This window comes from Hesperophylax consimilis, chromosome 25 (genome assembly GCF_061612785.1).
Source record: "Hesperophylax consimilis isolate HC1 chromosome 25, BYU_Hcon_1.0, whole genome shotgun sequence".
Taxonomy (NCBI): Eukaryota; Metazoa; Arthropoda; class Insecta; order Trichoptera; family Limnephilidae; genus Hesperophylax; species Hesperophylax consimilis.
Window position 1 is genome coordinate 12,372,310 of NC_142860.1, and position 18,198 is coordinate 12,390,507.

The following is an 18,198-nucleotide window of genomic DNA, read 5'->3' on the forward strand; positions in this document are numbered from 1 at the left end:
TTATCGAGTTTGTAAGATGGTTTCTATAATTTTTATATAATTCTAATACGGTAAATCGTTAGGTTGTTTTCGGGTTCGATAAAATAGTGTTTCTTTATGTCTTGTTGATATAATTATTCCATGGGTTATCCAGGGTTTTATTTTTCTATGTTGTGGTGTGAGTTTGATATTTTTATGTTATGTCGCATTTAACTCGTATTATGAAATTTTCGACATTTATTTCGTGTATTAACTGATTTGAGGTCATTCAATTTTAGAGAATAGAATCAGTGTAATATATGTCCGCGTGTGTGTATTTGATTGCCAGTAAAAGTTGAGAAAATGCATTGTCAACGACAACGAGTCTATCTGCCGAGTTTCAGCTCGGTCGGATGTCGAGAAGTGTTTAATATACAGAAAGTAAAAACATTTGTTTAGGAGGCTGAAATATATACAATACGCGGCGCGCCGCCCGGCGCATACGTTTATACTTATTTACTTTGAAGGGGGCGGCAGATTACGGTATAAGTTCAAAACGTTTTATATAACTCCTTATTGCTCGTCATATAATCTCATACAGACCTGTCACACCTAAAAATATGATTTGTTATAAGTTTGGGCGTGGCGACGATATGCGCTGTGATCTACTAGCCAGGCTATAATTGAAAATAATGCGACCCCCTTCTAAGTCAGAACAATTTACGGAGCGCCGTAATTACGCGGCTGTTATCTGTTAAAGTGACAGATTCCATACAAAGAAATGATATTCCGTGGCAGTCCCCCAATTGATCTGACCCGCTCCTCTAGTAAGATTATAGCGTAGTGTGTCACCCCAACACATTATACGTATATGCCACACCCAAATTTTTAAAGGCTTTAATTAAATGTTCTTGCACACATTCTGTAGCTCTGCATACTATTATTTGTATTCATGCACAATTTTTTCGCCAACTTCTGTCGTCCTTTGAGTTCAACGGTTTGACTGTGGACAGATTTTCTCTTCAAGACCCATGTTCATAACCTCATCTTCTCAAAAATAACTCCACACAGCATCCCCAAAGATGACATGGGCCCTGAGGGAAATTATTTTGGACCACCTGTGTGGATTTAATGTTAAAAATACTTTCATCTTAATCAATGATAAAATATAGATTATTTCGGAATGAAGTGTTGTATTATTAAAAAAAAAATGTATTTCATATAGCTGTGATGAAGAGAGTTTGGACTATTTCGGTATGTAATAAAAATGGAACGATACACGCTTCGAAAACGCATTGAAATTATTAAAATTCACTTGAGTGAATCAAATGCAAATCATCTTGAGTGATGATTTCCATTTCCACCTCGGTGGCTTCGTCAAAAAGCAAAATTGTCGCATCTGGGGCTCGGAAAACCAATGAGTTATTGTTGAAAAGCCTCTCTATCCTCAACGTGTGACTGTTTGGTGCGGTTTATGGTCCGGCGGAGTCATTGGACCTTACTTTTTCGAAAATGAGGCTGGAGCAACAGTTAAGGTGAATGGATTGCGCTCTCGAGAAATGATTAATGATTTTTTATGGCCGGAATTAGATGGTATTGATCTGGACAACGTTCACTTTCAACAAGACGGTACTACGTGCCACACAAGCAACGAAACCATTGATCTTTTACGATTGAATATCCCTCTTATTGGAAAACCCTGTATTATCTATTAATATCTATATGTACATAAAGTAGAGTCCCGGCGTGGCTTTGATTTGTATACAAGTCTACAGTTTTATTCCGAGATCGATGAAATTTTACATACTCGACCTTCAAACGAAGAGAAAAAGTCACTGCGTACTTGAGATTTATTCTAGAAAAACTATCCCATTCCCCCTATCTAATGCCCTATAGCAAGAATTTGATGATACTCCATGAATTTTTGAACATTTGACGTTCAAAATTAGAGAAAAAATTCGGTCTACATCTGATTTTGAAAAATCCTGCATAAAGCCCGGAAAACGCGTGGAACTTCAGCTATATATCCGTATATTATAAATCTACGTAAAGGAGTTAAGTCACGAATTTCTAACCAATCACCGCTCTACTCCCTCGATGAGCCAACCTTGTTATGTGTTTTCTACTTTTTTCTCGCTTTCTCGACACATTAGTTCCAATTTTGAAAACGACAGTTAAAATAATTTTCTGTTAAATTATCATATTAAAGGTTTATCGCTTGTTTAATTCTTGACACAATCAGTTAAAAATTGTGCTTAGATTCAAAATAAATCCGAAATCATTTCCCCATTGTTTGAATTGCACACCTTCTTATTATTTACAAACATTTTTTTCTTATTGAACAGCTGAAAAAAGTCTTTTTATTGTAACGTAGCGAGTTGTAATCAGTTATAACTCAAAATTTAATTTTTGGCTTTATTTAAAATCACATTTATGTCATAAGTAGGTACCTTAATCTGTACCATTTATAATGAACTTTGGTGCTGTTTATAGTTTAGAGATGTTCATTGATAACAACAGATTTCCGGAAACCCGCAGGATAATAGCACTACAACACTACACCCACATACCGTTTGTCGTAGGCTTTCATCTTTCCACACGTCTGGGTGGTCATACATGCTGGCTTTACGCTGCATAGCTTCTTCCATATTCTTCCTTTACACAGATCCCAGTCACTTTAAAAAATTCAAGATAAAACACGAAACAATAAGGAGACACGACACAAAACAAACAAAAAACAGGATGTGGACACTACACAAGATAAGAAACAAGACGTAGACACGACACAGGACAAGAAACAAGACGAAGACACGACAAACGGAAAAAAAACAAGACGGAGACACTAAACAAGACACATCCACAAGGCAATTCTGAGACACTGTAAACTATGGACGATTATATGATGCTCTTAGATCCGTATCTTGTAATCAACTGACTCTCCCAGGAGACAAAGCCAGTTCAGTTTGATTGACATTGTATGTGATCTTAGTAATGTGTGGCACTGACAGCAAATAATTTCAATATATCTGGTACGGTGCATGTATGCCATATGCCACGCGGCGTGATGTGTGATGGAATGGAAGAACGATGTTTGGCAAATTATCAATCCATTTACATGTTCCAACCAGAAGATGTGAATACGTACCATGTTTGTTTGTAACGCATACCTAACTAACGATAACTGTTATGAAATTAATTTGGTTAAAGAATCCATTAAACTCCCATTTAAAAGGAAAGTGACAGTTCAGCGTATTTCTTTTCAAATTTGCCTACAAATAAAGTTACATTATATTGAAAGCTGGCGATTCTCTGAATAATATTATTATAACTAGTAGTTCTGTATACAGTAGTTTGTTTCTGATTTTCTCTTATTTAATAAACCAACATTTCCTCTGAAATCGTAAGCTTGGTAAGCGTTTAATTAAATAACCACCTACTTATTCATAAACCACATAATTTCAAATGGATTTTTTTTTTTAATTTCAAAAGGGAATTATACTATTTGTACAAAGAAACGTTACTATCTCAATGACAGTTTATTTTTAAAACTTTCTTTAGGTAGGTAGGTACCCATAGTATTGAAAATCTCAGTCAAAGTTAGCCATCAAGTCGAAGTTAGTCATCTAGTCAAAGTAAGGCTTGAATGAATAATTAAGTAGATACAGCTAATTTTCAAAACCGGAAACGGAACGTACAAACAAATTTACAGACAGATGAAATGCTAAGAAACAAGACTTAGCTACGCTCAGTAAATTATTAAGGCGAAACTTAATGCCAAAATGTGACCTTAGAACGGGGTACCCCAGTAAGGACACATTATCTTATATAAAAAAAAATTGTAAAATAAAAAAAATTTTTTTTTTTTTAAAATCACTCTTTCGATTAATCTTTATTACGAATTGGTGTACATTATGAATACCAAAAAATATGCTTTAGATAAATTGAAGGTTTTTCTATCGTTTAGCTTGAGTATATAAAAAAAAATTACTCAAGAAAAAATATAAATGCAAAGTACTAAAAAAAATATTTTTTCAATAGAAATGTATGAACGCATAAAGGAAACAACTTTTAAAAATACTGTAATATAGCTAAGATTATCTGTATCAATTTCACTTGATTCAATATTTTGCTTCCTTATAAAATTATTTACAAAATAAATAAAAACCAGTTTTGAGCTTTAAATCGAACGTTTCTAGACTCGTTTGACTCCGTTTGTCAAGCGATTTTAATGCCTATTACCTACAATATAAGGTATACCAAGAATATACAATTTTTTAGCTTGTAGCTTCTTCTTAATGATTAATGTAAGAAGTCCGGGATGCTCCAGAATGAAAGGGCACTATTAAATTAATGTATGATCTTAGTACGAATGATGAGATCCGAAAATTTTTTGTTGTTTGTTTTTGGGGTGTTATGCCGTGTTGCGCTAACTCCTTCTTTCTTTTTTTTCTTGGCTAAACAAACAACAAAAATGCTTTTAACCGTGAGAATCTAAAAACTTAACAGATCCGAAAAAGTGTAATGAACAAGATTAAGAAGGGATCGATGGATTAGATGGTTTGGATGGTAGAATGGTGGAAGAATAAGTCAGTGACCCCCAGATGGGTAATATTAAGTGAAACAATTTATTGAGTTGGCTTATGACCCAAGGAGTGTGTTGCAAGAGAATTGTGTGGAGTTCCATCCTCCCTGCCTACCCCTGAGGTGAAGTGCGAGGTGCTCAGTTATTTAGGTGACGTAAGACTCTAATAACAAGTTTGCGCGACGCTCAATTTTTAATTGTTTCTGATGAACGTATTACTAAAATCGCAAATGTTTCTAGAGGGATCCCTACCGATATAAATTATTTATATTCAAGATGAATAAAAACAGGACCTTAAAATTAAAATATTTTACGTAAAATTTCATCAAATTTTATTTTTCTATACGATGAATTAGTAACTTAACGGCAAGATCCTAGATTTTAGTAACACGCTCATCAGAAATAATTAAAATAAACCAAACGGAAAGATCGATTTTCTAGGCGTGTTAGGGCAAAATTTACCGTAGGTCCATCCATTAAGCCGAGCCCCGCGCCGAATATTGTTTTACACGACTTCATCACTTATGACGTTAAGATTCCGACTTTAATCGATCGGTCAAATTCAACCGCAGGTCTGTCCAACGCACCAGGGCCGCGCGTCGTAATTTTTTGTGGCTGCTTGACTTAAGATTCTGGTTTTATTTTAGGGTATTGTCTAACTGTATGTTTGAGGGAACAGCAATTAGCAACAACACTTCACAGAGGTTAGGCAAGTAACATTATTAGGGGCCGAAGCGGGCGGTGCTTGGATGAGTTATATCTTTTGTAACGTTAGTAACTAAATTACTAACCGTCACACCATTACTAACATCACGACAGAGTATTGAACGTCCCACAACTCTTATCTTGACTCTTGGCAAACACTCTCGTTTCATCCATACATTTTATCATAAATTTAATACTCCTCTGTTGTACCGGCTTATAGATGAATAGAATATTAGACATGAATGACTGAGTGACATGACCCGACTCAACTATTTGTTTTGCTTGATCGTACCATATCTTCATCTTACGACTTACGACCCGACATCTTTTACTGTTGATTTAATGAAATTCGTGAAAACACGGTGCCCGGAAACTCGTAGTAGATACAAGCGGGAAACTGATGAATCTAAATTGTACAAAAAGTTTGAAATGAATTTTTCCTCTTTTTCCACAACCAACGACTATGTAAAGAAAGGGGTTGAAGGGGTTTGCCCCCCCCCACCGGACTCAATATTTCGTTTGAAAAATAAATATTACCTACTCACACACGGAGAAAATGATAATTATAATATTAAAATCCTTTTGAAAACGTGATGGCAAGCCATTTCCTAGTAAAATATTAGTCCGTTCAGAATATATCAGAACACGTATTCACGCAGCTGTGCTTTTCCTGATAAATATAATTACGAAATGCGACAATATTATAATTTTTATGAATACGTGTTTTGTCAAATCTGAAATCTGTCAATTCATTAGTTAAAGGCGTACAGTCCTGTTTTTAACAGGAATACGAATAATTTGGCCAGATTTTTACAAGCTTTTGGTGCCGGATCTACGATTACAAGACAGTATTAACATAACCAGTGGTATTAATCTGTAGTCACCGAAGTTTTTCAAATCTTAATATATAAAAATCACTTGCCACCATAGACATATGAATATTAGTAGACCTGCCCTAAGTGATTAAAAGCGTATTATTCCCCACTCCCCATACCGGTTCCATTGGAGCCGGCTGGGCTTGCGTATGGCTTCCCGTGAATCTTGAGAATGTGACGTCATCATTCTTGTTCGAACTAGCGTCGAGCTATGGTCGAGGCATTTTACGAAATAACACGGCAAAATGGTGGCTTAAATATGAAAACTTGTAAAAATAGATGTGAAAAAGAGAATAAACCCAATTTTCGTATTACATTCCATGTGTAAGCATTATTTTAAGCGTAATTACATCGTATAATATGGATCAGTTTGTAGAAACATATACTATCACATCGAGATATATCTGTACGCATCGTTGGTTACTGGGAACTAAATTATGAACACTTATAAAAGTGTCTTAACTAAATACGTAAACAAAATATTCGACTCTGAAAATAGAAGAATTTTTTTTGCCGAATTTGGACTTCGCAAATTTGTTCATAACGTTGCGCTCCCATGTAAAAATGTCTATTCATTCAAAAGCAGATTTTACTTTTAAGAACTAAATGGTGATATTATAATGCGAGATGCCTATATACTGTCAGATTGATTTATTGACGAATCACAGTCAGCTTTACCCCCTTCGTTCTTCAACAGTTGATTTTACCCCTCACCTTTAATTTCTAGTCTATATATTCATATGTCTGTGCTTGCCACTGTGTTCGTCCACCCTAATCTCCGAAACCACCCAATCGATTTCAATGAAATTTTGTGAATGTGTATGATTAGTTACTATAGGATATTATTGGACCCAAAAGGTGGTGCAGTTATCGAGATCATAAAAAATAAAAAAATTCTTCATATTCTCATCCAAAAATACATACAACCACAAATTTTAACTTCCCTACATGGAAGGCGGTCTGTGGCAGGACAATGTCTGCCCGGGCCCACAAATTCCAACTCGGATTCGATTCACTCGAAAACGAAAGCTCAAATGAAAAAAAGTTGTACCACAAAATCGATTCCAAATGTGACGTAGATTCACCAGTTTCCCGCTTGTACTACGAATTATCGGACACCGTGTATAATTACATACATTTAACACACAGGCGAAATATGACCATACCAAATTCGCCCGTTGTCCTATTGATCCTAAACTTATTTACATCTCTATTCTCTATCCTTTCTCCGTCCTATCCACATTAATTTTGCCTTATAATAAAGGTTTTAATAAGGGGTACAGGACACCGTCTATGTATTGATGGTCGATAAAATACAAAATAAATTCTGACAATACACGAGAGAATTCGGTTTTTGCTTCCAACAGCATTCATCTCGGGAATGCTGGTTATATGCAACCAAGTTCCGTTAGGGATACTGCATTACTGCTGACGGCTGATAAGTTTCTGAACGGTTTATTATCAATATCAGACATTCTGGGTAAAATGGGATTCTATGTCCATAGGATAATTTCACGCGAGGCCGCCAACGCAGGCTTCTGATAATTCCCAGGTGCAGATCTAACTTACCAATGTAAGGACCGCCCAAGAAATGTGGATATTTTCCACTTATATCGATTATTAACGTAGAGAAAGTAATAATTTCCGCTTTGGAGGATCAGACTATTATCCCATAATAATACAGTAAATAGTACCTACAAAGCATATAGGTACTATCTACTGTGTTATTATTAGAAAATAGGTACTATCTACTGTGTTATTATTAGAAAAAAGGTACTATCTACTGTACCTATATGCTGTGTAGGTACTATTTACTGTGTTATTATTGGATAATAGGTACTATCTACTTAGAGAGTATCTAGATCAGAGGTTCCCAAAGTGGTCTATATGGACCCCCAGGGGTCGATTTCGGCTTGCTGGGGGTCTATGTCAGCGAGAAAAAAATTTGGGGGTCCACGAGATTCAAATGGGGGTACATACGAGCGGACCCCCATTTACCTCAACTCAATATTTAGGAGTTCCATAAATGACACAATACACCTAACACAGTTTACCTAATACTAATAATAGACTGAGAAATTACTTATTTGATACTTCTATGTTTATATATCGTAAAGTTGTTTATTAAGGTTTATAAATAGAGTCTACGTTCCCTTTCTCGTCAGAATTAATATATCTGTAGTGGTACGCAACTACTTCATTCGAACGAAATTCTAGAAGTCTCGATTGTTCCAAACAAACTTCTTGGATGTTCTTTTATTTATTTGTTTGGAAAATTCTACATAGCAACCAAATTGTTCCAGAAGCTTCTTCACCTTTTAAAATCGACAGCATGAAGAAGTCACCGAGTCATCAATCTCCCATCAGTTAACAAGGTGCTCAACAAGTGATAATCCGCGCACCTCACTTGCGCAAAGGACATTCTTCCCGGCTCTCATCATGGACTCCATCGGGACATCATCATAGCGTTTTGGCCCAGATCGCCGTTCCTGGCCAACGCTACATGGATTACAGCGCCCTGGTTCCAGCGTCTCTGACCAGCGCTTCATCCACTCACCATGACCACCACGAGGACACAGAGCATCCTCACTGGTCTGCTCAACTCCCACTCAACCGCCTAACAAGGTCCACCGCACCTTCGGCATTCTCGTCAGCACTGGAGTACTGATTGCCAAGATCGCCAGTGCCTGACAGTCAACGAGTCCGGTCACCAGCGCCCGGCGTCGACTCACAGACCCGCGCTTGACCAGCCATCACAGCCAGCATCCGGAGAATACAACATCAGTCCTACGCCCACTCTCATCACGGCCCTGACTCACAAAATAAACACTCTGACCTTCACAACATCTTTCATTCCGTGCCTCCTCACCAGATCACCAAATATCGAACCAAAACATTGCACATAGGAAGCCGCGAATTTTCCTAGTTCCCCAACTTGTTTTTGAAAAACGTCCAGGGTAATAATGACGTTCAACATTTAGATGCACTTCACATAAACTTCAAAACTAAGTTTGAGGACAGTTTGACTATGGAAATGCAACATTGAAGAATCGTATATCATGTGACAAGAAGAAATGACCGGAATAAGCACTGACAAAGAACTTAAGGGGCAGTTCTGTAGGGCAAGCTACAGAAAGAAATTCCCGTTGCTTATCCTGCTCCATTTTCATTTGGTGTAATACCTCACAAGGGCGCTCCTGTCTGCACAATGCAAAAACAGAGGAACTATATCGCCACCCGGTTGTAGGGCAGGCAAGGGAAGGGAATCTTTTTACGAAAAAAATAAATGATTATCACATAGGACGTTAATAGTTTTAGGAAAATTCAATATTCGGCAGGCAGGGGGTCTACGGAAAAAAAAATTGGCAAGTGGTCTACGGGGCAAAAAAGTTTGGGAACCTCTGCTATAGATAGTACCTACACAGCAGATAGTACCTATATGCTGTGAACGCACAAAAGATAGAACCTATTATCCAATAATAACACAGTAGAAATGAACGAAGAAAATGGTACCTACGTACCTACGAATTAACTACACCAGAATAAAGCATTCTGAACATTGTTTTGATGAAATACGTGAATAAAGCAATATCATTAGTTTTAATAGTTTCAGGGTAGTCCAGTCCTAATGAATGAAAGGTTATTACTAAAGTAGTAATTTTTCGATCCAAAGCAACAATTGTTCAGTATCGTGCACGATGCGTTTTATTTAATTTTAATTAAATGTGTACAATTAGTGTGGCCTCGTCAGGTCGATGTCGATATTAGTTCCTAGATAGGCAGATTTCTTTTTAAAATTCTAAGGAACCAAATGAATTATGATATAATAAAATTATTGTTTTTATTAAAACTGTCTAATAAGTGTGTCATTAATAGGTGACAATTTATTTAACGGATTTTCAGATACACTTTAGGGAAGCCAATCAACCATTTGGTTACAATTGGACGGATGTACAACATTTTGTATATTTTAATGTTTGCTTCTGGTGGGATTTTATTTTACAATTCCAAATATTTATACCTCTTTTGATACTTTCCCGAATTGCTTCTTGGGACCGTGCGACCCTTTTTGGTATGACTTCTGTTTTATTTATTACATTTGTTTACATATCTACTGTTATCCAATAATAACACAGTACAAACATTAAATAAAAACTGAAAAACAGTAGCAATGAACGAAGTGAATGGTAGGTACCTAAATACAAATTAGCTATACCTGAATAAAATAATGACAGATTACACAAAAACATCAGTAATATTATGATTTCTGAGCAATGTTTTGATTTAATACACGATTTATGTAATATCACAAGTTTTTATAGTTTTAGTGTAGTCAAGCCCTAATGAATACGAGGCTATAATATAAGGAGGGAAATTAGTTTTCTATGGCCCGGTACAGTGGTGCCTCACACAACGAACTTAATTCGTTCCAGGAGCAAGTTCGTTATGCGAAAAGTTCGTTATGTGAAACGCGTTTTCCCATAACAATACATGTTAAAAAAAATAATTCGTTCTGTAGCATAAAATATGGTAAGATGACATAAAAAAAAGATAAATTTTTTGTTATTATTTTTATTTAGATACATCTAAAAACATAATGAAAAAAACACACATTTTTTAATTTTAAGAAATAATCGAATCTTGCACATCTTCATCCATTTTCCGCCGATGGTGCGCAAAAGAGAAATCACCTTCCTGCTTTTTTTAGAACCCATCATATAAAAAAAATGTTGAGTTTATCTTAAAAGGACGACTGCCGTGATACGTGTGCGATTTAATTCGTAATGAAGAACGATTGCTGCGATGCGTGCGTAAGTTAAGCGTACTACGCAGTGACTAACGAGTCTAACGACTGCCTGCGCGGGAGGATGCAATTAATCGGGCGCTCTTCGGGGCTGCCGGCTGCTTTTTGGAAGCGCTCCGAGTTTATTTTTGAAATCCTGGGAAGTCCTCAATTTTCCAGGTGTAAATTTAGCATAAAATAACCGCATTAAGTTTTAGTTTACGTGTATAAAAGTAAAATAATTTTTCTGTAGCCCCTTCGGGCTTAATTCAAGTTTTAATATAAAGTTTTACATATTTTTAGTTCAAATCTGCCACGTTATCCAAAAAGTGCACAGTGAAAGGCAAAACATCGGTCGTCGGTTTTAAATGCTTACCACATGTGCACGGTGATAGACTAGTGAACAGTTTCAAGTGCGTGTAAGTGATTTATGAGGGTATCCTTTGGGCTATGATGGTTGTAAACAATGTCGTATATGACCGGGCCACACTACTCAGACTTAATAGTGAAAGTGTCTATTTGGACCCTGCAATAGCTGCAAAGATATCGCTGTATAACCTTGGACGCGTTATTACTAAAACAACTACCCGTAAAATTAGGTTTCGTGGTTGCAGAGCTGGACGCAGTAGGAAAAAACATCTGGAACACAGCATCGAAATAGTTACGTCACCGCTAACAAAAGAACAGGGAAAAGTAGCAACTCAAATTCTCCCGATTCCGGAGAGAGAATATAACACAGTTAATGCTTGTATACAACGGCATGCAAACTTTAAGAGCCGTCAACTAGGTATAGGATCCTGGAATGTTAGATCTCTCAATAACAAGATAGAGGAGGTAGGGGAGGTTTTCAACGAACAGAATCTTCATGTCCTGGCCATAACTGAGACTTGGCACGAAAATAGTGACTCTTTTTCAATAAAGAGACTCCGAGCTTTAGGTTATGTCGTGCTAGAAGAAGCCCGACCTAAAGCAACAATTTCTCGGGATGACAACATCGCTAGCGTAAATCACGGGGGTATCGTGATTTTAGGTCGCCAGGGCTTGCGTTTAACAAGGGTGTCAATTGGTGCATACCGAACCTTTGAGCACTTGGGATGCCGAGTTTCGTCTGCAGGAGCATCATTCATTTTATTTACCCTATACCGGCCTGGTTCAAAACAAATCACTTTGGACTTTTTAATGAATTTTCGTGTTTTCTCGAGCGGGTTGTGGGTCTTTCCGATAATATTTTCATAACAGGTGACATTAACATTCACTTAGAGCGTCTAGAATCACCAAATACTCTTAAATTCACTGATTTATTAGACTGCTTCGGATGCCGTCAATGGGTTAATTCCCCAACTCACGATGCTGGCGGAACTTTGGACATTTTTATCTCAAAGTCAAGCGGTCCGTTTCTGGTAGCGGATAGTGTGGATGTAGGACTATCAGACCATCGACTTATTCGCGCAGAAATCGATTTTAACCCACCGAAAATTCCTTACGTTACTATCACATCAAGAGCATGGCGCGGTTTTAACTTTGACGACTTCCTGTCAGAACTAAAAGCTTCTCCGCTCTGTACACATAGCGCATGGGAAACAGAGTCGCCAACCAAACTAGCAGCAGATTATAACACCATCCTTTCAACCCTTTTAAATACATATGCTCCAATTTCTACAAAAACTCGGCGTCTACGAAAATCTGATGCCTGGTTTGACGAAGAATGTCGGAGCCAGAAGAGATTGATGCGTAAATTGGAGAGGTCCTACAGACACTCGGGGGTTACATCACGGAACGATTGGATACAGGCTCAAAAAGAGTACACGATCTTAATCCATTCAAAAAGGTCTGAATATTGGACAAATAGGATCACTTCAGAGCGTCAAAATCCACGTAGTCTTTGGAACTCGGTTAAGACAGTCATTGCTGATGTCCATGCACCAAATACAATCGACATAGCTCCGGAAATCTTCTCCAAGTTTTTCCTTGACAAAATTGAGTCAATACGAGCCCTAACAACCTACGCTCCACCACCGTATTTTACTAAATGCAATAGAGAAAACCTTTCTGCCTTCAAACCTACATCCCTAGAAGAAGTAAGGAAATTAATTCTTACTTCACCGAACAAGCAGTGTTCGCTCGACCCTATTCCAACGTGGCTACTGAAAAAGTGTTGCAATGAAATTGCTCCCTTTTTAGTTCATCTTTTCAATAAGTCACTTAGCACGGGTGACTTTCCAAAATCCCTTAAATCAGCTATCGTAACTCCATTATTAAAAAAACCACAACTGGACGCTGAAGATCTTTCAAATTACCGACCTGTTTCAAATCTGCCTTTTATATCAAAAATATTAGAAAAAATCGCTGCCTCACAGGTCATATGTCACTTAAATTCAAATGAATTATTAACTAAATACCAATCTGCATACAGACGGTTCCACTCCACAGAAACCGGGTTACTACGTGTTTTGTCGGACATAACTACTGCCATTGAGTCGGGTAAACTGGCACTTCTTTCAGTCTTGGACATGAGTGCTGCATTTGACACGATTGACCATGACTTTCTTATTAAACGATTAGATGAATCATTTGGTTTAAACTGCGATGTTAAGACCTGGCTGACATCGTACCTGGCCAACCGTTTACAAGCCGTAAAAGTAGGAAAAAACCAATCAAATTATGCAACCCTTTCATCTGGAGTACCCCAAGGGTCCGTTCTGGGTCCACTACTCTTCATCCTCTTCAAAAATGATGTCGCTAAAATAATAGAATCATTCGGCCTTCTATCTCACTGCTACGCTGATGACCAGCAAGTTTACTTTTACTGCTTACCAGAAGAAATAAACAGTCTAAAAATTCGTATAACTGAGTGTATAGAAGCAATTACTCGCTGGATGACCTCAAATAGATTGAAACTGAATCCCACAAAGACTGAGTTTCTGTGGACTGCTACAAGCAGACGTCAGCATAACATTGAAAACTCCCCAATAACCATTTCTGGAAGTGACATCACTCCAAAAACGTGCATCAAATTACTGGGTGTCAATCTGGATGCTAATTTTTCCCTTAAAACTCAGGTGAACAGAACTGTAAGCACGGGGTTCTTTCAATTAAGGCAAATTAAAGCAGTGCGGAGAAACCTGCCAACATAGGCGACTAAATTGCTAGTCAATTCCTATGTTGTTTCACGTCTAGATTATTGCAACGGAATATATGCAAGTCTCCCTAAATGTCAAATCAACAAATTACAATCCGTTTTCAACGCCGCGGCAAGGCTTATCACCGGAGTATCTAAATACTCCCACATTTCAGAGCATCTCAAAAATCTGCACTGGCTCAAATGTCCTGAAAGAATCCAGTTCAAGGTATGCTGGATGGTATTTAAGTCACTTAACGGAATGGCTCCGGCTTATTTATCAGAATTGTGTATTCCAGAAGATTCCAACTCCCGACAGTCAACCCTTAGGTCAGCAACGTCATCAGCTATCGGAAGGTTGAAGGAACCAAAGCGCACACCAGATACTAAGTTCGGTGAGCGTGCTTTTGCCGTGTCAGGACCTAAAGCCTGGAATGGACTGCCACATGATTTGAGAATGATCGCAGACTCGACAGAATTTAGGTCTAAACTTAAAACGCACCTTTTCAGACAGTCGTATCCATAATTTCAGAAACCTCCACTTTCACAGTTGACGGCAATTTAAATTTAAATTAACAAAATGTAAAAAATACTAAAAATAAAATAAAATAAATAAAAATAATAATTAAAAATAAATAAATAAAAATGATAACAACTAACAATTTGTAGGCTTTTAAGACAGTTAAAATACATTTAAATTAAAATAAAAACTATAGCAGACTTAAGATCATGCGACGACCAGTGTTTTTTGATATAGTGTCCTCTGCGTGCAGTTCTATCTTTTATAAGCATAAACTTTTTAATATAAGTGTGTTTGTTGGAAGTGACTTGCCAGGTAAGTATGTTTTGGTATCATTTCTAAATAACAAATGTAGATCCTAGGAAATAAATTGTACAGCGCCCTTGAGGTGATTTTTCACAAAAACGGCGCTCTACAAATTATCCAATTATTATTATTATTATTATTAATCGGCAGTGATTGTAGAAGATCGGGCGACTTCGTTGTGTGAAGCGAAGTTCGTTGTGTGAAGCGAAGTTCGTTGTATGAATCGTGAAATGAACGAAAAGGAAGTTCGTTGTGTGCAGCATTCGCTGTGCGAGGCGTTCGTTGTGTGAGGCACCACTGTATATCAATCGGTCCATATCCTCGCTATGTGCTATATTCCTCACTCAAATATAAGCGGGCTAAACCGGCCGCTTAAGCCTTGGTAAGCCGCAGAATAGTTCTTATTTTAGACGTCGAGGCACTAGCAGTACCAAATGTCAAATATGACGTTTACGTAATTAATTACATACTTCCATCTAACCGAAATAGACGCCAATCCCTCGATTTTATCAGTATGGACTATAATATTCATCGAGCGATGAGGGATGTTGAGGTTATTAATTGAGAATCGATCTAAAATAGACAAATAGTCTAGTAAGGTATTATAAGAGGGATTTTTCAACATTTTGACGGTGTATTCAGCGGTTTATTCATCATATTTTCATGAATAGTACATTGACTCCAGCAAACAAATTGTAGACGGTACCTACCAGCGAACAACATAAAGATTATTTCCTTATTATGGCAATATTCTGTGTCCAACACAGCGGTCCGCCAGTCCGCTGACCGAGCCATTCTTGATTTTTCGTTCGTCTCGACTGGTTGTGCCCTTTTGAATACCGTCTACATTCTAGAATCTTCCATGTAAAATTATTGTCGCGTATAACAATGTGTTCAAATAAACTCAGTGAATTTCAACCTTCTTTTATTTTTTTTTATTTTTTAAATTTACTTTGAGTTTATTTGAACACATTCTTATACGCGACAATAATTTTACATGGAAGATTCTAGAATGTAGACGGTATTCAAAAGGGCACAACCAGTCGAGACGAACGAAAAATCAAGAATGGCTCGGTCAGCGGACTGGCGGACCGCTGTGTTGGACACAGAATGTTGCCATAATAAGGAAATAATCTTTATGTTGTTCGCTGGTAGGTACCGTCTACTAATACTATTTAAAATTCAATCAGCACCATGCTGATTCATGTTGGGAACTTTATCAAAAAATCAACTCATTTAGTCAAACATTTGACATTTTGAAAGCTCTCGATCTCCCGATGACAGAGAGAGCACAGATGTACCACTCACGTTGGCAGTAATTCCGTTTTACATAGAAAAATTAAGCAAATTCTCTATTAAAATCAAAGACAACAAATGTAACATTACTGATATCTACGCTTCCGACCTATCTACGGATTATGTTCCAAGCCGCGCTAAGCTCGACATTCCAACTAAACCTAGCTTTAAATCAACCGATATACGGGGCCTATACAGTAGTAGTCTTGTAATATGTTTACGACCGATCAGTTAGTTATTATAACTTCAACCATATAGCTAGTGCTAAATTATATATAATACAGGGTTTTCCAATAAGAGGTGTTATTTTGAATAGCCCGCTATTTCGGTAGATGTTACTTTTGAAGCTGTCATTTTTTGACATTTGACAAGTTGAAACTACGCCATTAATTAAAATGGAACGATATACGCTTCAACAACGCATTGAAATTATTAAAATTCACTTGAGTGAATCAAATGCAAATCATCTTGAGTGATGAGGCCCATTTCCACCTCGGTGGCTTCGTCAACAAGCAAAATTGTCGCACCTGAGGCTCGGAAAACCCAAGAGTTATTGTTGAAAAGTCTCTCTATCCTCAACGTGTAACTGTTTTGTGCGGCTTATGGTCCGGCTGAGTCATTGGACCTTATTTTTTCGAAAATCAGGCTGGAGCAACAGTTACGGTGAATGGATTGCGCTATCGAGAGATGATTAATGATTTTTTTATGGTCAGAATTGGATGATATTGATTTGGACAACCTTTACTTTCAACAAGACGGCGCTACGTGCCACACAAGCAACGAAACCATTGATCTTTTACGATTGAATATCAAAATAACACCTCTTATTGGAAAACTCTGTATATTTATACGTTATACATACTGCTGGCAAGCGACGGTTTATTACCGTGACATATTTTTAACAGCAGGTGTAAGATTTTTTATTGTTTTAGAAGAACGGGTTTCCGGAAATTAGCTGAATGACAGCACTGTGTGTCATAGGCCTAGTTGGGATTCTTGTGTAGTCATAACATCAAAAATACTAGTTATTGTTATCGTATTGCACTCGTGTTAGCAAGTCTTAAAACATTTTATGAATTTGTATTATTATTTAATTAGGTACCTTACCAATTTAGAATAGTGGAACAAACAAGTTGGTTTCTTGTTTGTTTTTTTTTTAAATATTTAATGTCTAGTTAAAATCTCTTCAGCGCTGAAAATTGTGCTAAAATACATTGACCAAAAATTCCAAACAGACACTGTGCAAAATTTCTGGATATCAGAGCTCATGGAGATGAAGAATGGCGGAATATCTGCTATATAGGTATAGTTTAAAAAATCATAAAAATAGATTAATATTTAAAGTTGCCAACAACATTTGAGTAGGCACTCGAAAGTTAGTACAATTTTTTTAAAAAGTATTATTATTTTTTAAATATCAAAAAATTTCTTACAAATTTTTCTCTCCTTCTAAAACTACTGTTCATGTCATCTCTGGATATTGCAGTTGATAAATCCACGCCCCCAAGAGCACCCCACGAATCCATTTTGAAAAATCACTTCACAAAAACACTAAACACGTTTTAAACTTTCAACAAACACTCTAAACAATCTAAAAACCCTCGCACTTCGAACCTTTTAAATAACAAACTTTCACTGATAAATTCACTTCACTCCATAAATAATATAAATTACACATAAACAAAAAGCATCGTTCGACGAAAACTTTAATATCGAAGCTTTTTGAATAAAGAACTTTAACTAATAAATTCACTTCATTTCACAATTAAATATTATGAACATAAGTCGAGTTCGATTTTTAAAAACCGCAGCAATTTTTCAGGACCAATTCTGTCACTGGCCAAAACTCGACTAACTTAAAAGTCGCAGAAATTGAAGAATTCCAATGATGTTTAAGTAAAGTGTGGAACAATCAACAACATCTTGTGGAACGTGTGGACTGACTTGGCGTATTCCCTAGTGGATGATTGTGATTTAAATCAAGTATTTGATTTGGCAGACTAAAATAAGTGCAGCGTTTGTTAGCTCGGAGCTCCCGGGCTTAGTTTCATGTCT

The 18,198-nt window shown here is 36.9% G+C and overlaps 1 protein-coding gene across 1 annotated transcript in view; it reads right to left on the minus strand.

Moving 5' to 3' along the window:
- FipoQ (F-box/LRR-repeat protein FipoQ) overlaps positions 1-17,979 on the minus strand; it is a 49,721-nt gene extending 31,742 nt beyond the window's left edge. Inside the window, exon 1 of the mRNA XM_089647030.1 lies at positions 17,577-17,979. Within this exon, the coding sequence (XP_089503156.1) occupies positions 17,577-17,669 (93 nt within the window). The 5' untranslated portion in view covers positions 17,670-17,979. The remainder of the gene's footprint in view (positions 1-17,576) is intronic.
- Between the last annotated feature and the right edge of the window lie 219 nt (positions 17,980-18,198).